Source organism: Brassica oleracea, chromosome C3, assembly GCF_000695525.1.
Source record: "Brassica oleracea var. oleracea cultivar TO1000 chromosome C3, BOL, whole genome shotgun sequence".
Taxonomy (NCBI): domain Eukaryota; kingdom Viridiplantae; phylum Streptophyta; class Magnoliopsida; order Brassicales; family Brassicaceae; genus Brassica; species Brassica oleracea.
In genome coordinates, this window is record NC_027750.1 from 43,118,156 (window position 1) to 43,121,869 (window position 3,714).

The 3,714-nt window shown below is 28.9% G+C and overlaps 1 protein-coding gene across 1 annotated transcript; it reads right to left on the minus strand.

Annotated features, from left to right (window-relative positions):
- Nucleotides 1–329: 329 nt before the first annotated feature.
- LOC106329154 (putative low molecular weight protein-tyrosine-phosphatase slr0328) lies at nucleotides 330–1,869 on the minus strand. Its single transcript, XM_013767760.1, has 5 exons — nucleotides 1,445–1,869; nucleotides 1,139–1,274; nucleotides 954–1,021; nucleotides 791–877; nucleotides 330–576 (listed from the first exon to the last, which is right to left on the minus strand). The coding sequence occupies exons 1-5, from the start codon at nucleotides 1,796–1,798 to the stop codon at nucleotides 514–516; spliced, it is 708 nt and encodes a 235-aa protein (XP_013623214.1). The 5' UTR covers nucleotides 1,799–1,869; the 3' UTR covers nucleotides 330–513.
- Nucleotides 1,870–3,714: the final 1,845 nt, after the last annotated feature.

Below are 3,714 nucleotides of genomic sequence, written 5' to 3' on the forward strand. Positions count from 1 at the left end.
GTAAGTAGAAATATTGAATATGATGGGTTAGTGTGTTATAAAAAAGTACTTGTCTGTAAATTTTGGGACTAGTAACACTGTAACAGGACAAGTTGGAATATCAGGTTGTGTAGACGGGGGTGTCTTTAACTCCACTCTCGTTAATCCTTGGTCGTGAGTTGGGAGAGGTGGATGTTACAAAAAGAGTGAAAGAATTTACACAGAAGTATCATAGATTCATAAAACTATAATATTTTGTTGTTGTCAATTTCACTAGTTGAAGACAATGCCCGTTAAACATTTTGCTAATGTACACTTCCTTGCAGAACATTATTCAGTCGGGTGTGAGATGCTTGAAAAATGAGTGTGATTATCACCTGTAAGCTTAATAAGGTATTCTTAAAGAAAACATCAACAAGATTCGAGCTTCACACCATTTCTAACGCTGTTTGACATAACTGAAGATGTCTTATAAATGCAATAACATCAGTTTCAATCAGACACATAGAGTTTGTGTCTGGAATCATTGCAATGTCAAATTTCCGCCGTTATACTGTCCAGCAACGACTCACATGCATCTTCAAGCAAGTCCAATACCTAACATAGAAATAGGTGGAACAAAGAAAGAAGATTGAAGTTTTCAAGTGATTAAACAAGAAAGTTTGGGAATCTTATAAACCAATCGAACCATTTTGAAGATGATTTAGGCCTGGCACATATGGTCTAAACCAACAGTTAGTATTCCCACCAATAAGAGACCGGTAGTTTTCTAAAGGTGCAACTACTAAGCGTACTTGTGGGTTATTGTTACCTTCTCAAAACCTTGAGCTCCACCATAATACGGGTCCGGCACTACCTTGTCATTGTGTTTCTTGCAATACGAACACATGAGCTTCACCTGCAAAATCCAAGGAAAGTGTGAGTTTATAATCTCTCCTGAAAATGGTGAGCAAACAACAAACAGCAACGTTTACCTTTTTATCAGCATCAGGTGGGAAATTGCCTCTGGCTTTCCACACATTGTAAGCCTTCAATATGTCCTCTGCAAACAAACAACTTCATCAATGAAGTGTATGCTAATGTCAACTCTCCATGATTCTTGTAGAATGTTTCAAATATTAAAAAATAACAGCAATCATCACTCTCTTGGGTCTACTACCTCTGTTCTGCTCATCCATAGCGAGAATGAGATCAAACTCCCTGAAATCAGATGCCTTTATTGGTCTAGATAATGATGTTATCTCAACTCCACGGCGTTTCGCAGCACTTCTCATTCTTGGATCTGCCATATTCCCCTTCAAAAAAGCACAATCAAAATTGATGAATTCCAAAATCATCTGAAACATGATTACAGTAACTGTTCCCAATCAGACATCCATCAATCTTTCTTTCACAACCCTAGAAACATACTAAATTGTGTTTGGTTCTTTCTCTGGAAAAACAAAAGAAGAGTGATTGATCACACCTCGTGATAATCGATGGTTCCGGCGGAATCAATGGTGAATTTGGAGTCGAGGCCTCTCTTTTTGACGATATCTCTGAAGACGCCTTCAGCTGCTGGGCTCCGACAAATGTTACCCAGACAGACGAAAAGGACAGAGAAAGGTTTGGTTTCGCTGCTCTGTGTCGGAGTAGCCATTGGAGAAGATGATGCAAAGCACCCGACGGAAGGTAAGAATCTGGGTTTTTCTCGGAAACTCGAAACGAGATTCGGCTTCTTGTGACAAGGCAGAGGAAGATATCGAGATGGGTGGCAAAATGGTAAATAGGAAAGGATTGTTGGAGAAGTTGTGAGCTTATACTGTGACGGAGTCATCATTCCCTGGCCTGGAGACTTTTGGATAAACTAGATTTCTGCGTTCAAGTCTTTCTCCGTAGTACCCAAAGGAATCCGGGGTCGATTTTGCAATTAATTGGAATCAATTGCTCATCTATACTATTATTTGCGAAGTAAATTTTTGCAACGGAGCTTTCACGTTAAAAGTTAGAGCGGTTAATATCGTTTATACCCTTAATGAATAATTATATAAATTAGTCAAAAAATAAAAACGAATTTCAAATCTATCTGATTAAAAAAGTGATTAAAATTAATAATAAATCGTTTATATCCTTAATAAATAAATTATATAAATTAGTCGAAAATAAAAAAAAATTTAAAATATATCTGATTAAATAAGTGATTAAAATTAATAATAATAAGAATTATCTAAAATATAAGTAATTAAAAACGAATTTCTATTAAAACTATTATATTTATATATTATATTAGATAATTTCACGTTAAAAGTTAGAGCGGTTAATATCGTTTATACCCTTAATGAATAATTATATAAATTAGTCAAAAAATAAAAACGAATTTCAAATCTATCTGATTAAAAAAGTGATTAAAATTAATAATAAATCGTTTATATCCTTAATAAATAAATTATATAAATTAGTCGAAAATAAAAAAAAATTTAAAATATATCTGATTAAATAAGTGATTAAAATTAATAATAATAAGAATTATCTAAAATATAAGTAATTAAAAACGAATTTCTATTAAAACTATTATATTTATATATTATATTAGATAATTTCACGTTAAAAGTTAGAGCGGTTAATATCGTTTATACCCTTAATGAATAATTATATAAATTAGTCAAAAAATAAAAACGAATTTCAAATCTATCTGATTAAAAAAGTGATTAAAATTAATAATAAATCGTTTATATCCTTAATAAATAAATTATATAAATTAGTCGAAAATAAAAAAAAATTTAAAATATATCTGATTAAATAAGTGATTAAAATTAATAATAATAAGAATTATCTAAAATATAAGTAATTAAAAACGAATTTCTATTAAAACTATTATATTTATATATTATATTAGATAATTTCACGTTAAAAGTTAGAGCGGTTAATATCGTTTATACCCTTAATGAATAATTATATAAATTAGTCAAAAAATAAAAACGAATTTCAAATCTATCTGATTAAAAAAGTATACTTCTATTTCGAAACAAAACTTCCCATATAACTCTCCTCTAAAATGTATTTTATTTTTATTTATTTTTAATTCGAAACTCAAGTAAAAACCCAACAAAACCTACACGGATCTATAAATTTATTAAAGATTACTAAATTTTGATCCGTGCTTCAAAAACGCAGATTTTTTTTGTATAAAATAAAATTTTGATATGCAATAGTGTTTAAATTTTTTTAATATATTTTTATGTTATATCGATGGAAAAAATAGTTTTCTATTTCAAATTATATAATTTACTTGGAGGAGTTATGATTAGCTTTATTTTAAATGAGTTTCAAAATTTATTAAAATTAATAAAGTTAGTGGATTTAAATGGAATAGATCTTTGGTATATTCTTTTTTGTTTAATTGTTTTTCAAAAATAAACGTTTAACTAGGTTGCGCGGGTTTTTGTTTTCATTTATTTTTATATAAATATTTTGTTTTCTATTCTAAATTGGTATATATTATAATATATATGTGTCTATCAATTTTTAAAACATAATAAGTTTACTGTATATTTTTTTCATTGAATAGATTGTTTCAAACCTTGAGATGTATTTGTATCTTCTTCTATATATATATTTTCGGATTATTATTTCATTATTAAAAAATTAGTAAAATACTTTTTTATTGTCATATTCAAAGATATTGTAACATTTCACATATGTAGAAAGTTGTTTAAAAAATTAAACTTTTCGCTTCATAGATTTATATTATCGAGT

What these genes read in the sequence shown, in the direction of transcription:
- LOC106329154 (XM_013767760.1), bottom strand. Translation starts at nt 1,798, where the DNA reads ATGATGACTCCGTCACAGTATAAGCTCACAACTTCTCCAACAATCCTT. An exon ending in CACCTGATGCTGATAAAAAG is followed by an intron (nt 878 to 953) that starts GTAAACGTTGCT and finishes TGGATTTTGCAG; the next exon opens with GTGAAGCTCATGTGTTCGTA. An exon ending in GAGCTCAAGGTTTTGAGAAG is followed by an intron (nt 577 to 790) that starts GTAACAATAACC and finishes TTTCTATGTTAG; the next exon opens with GTATTGGACTTGCTTGAAGA.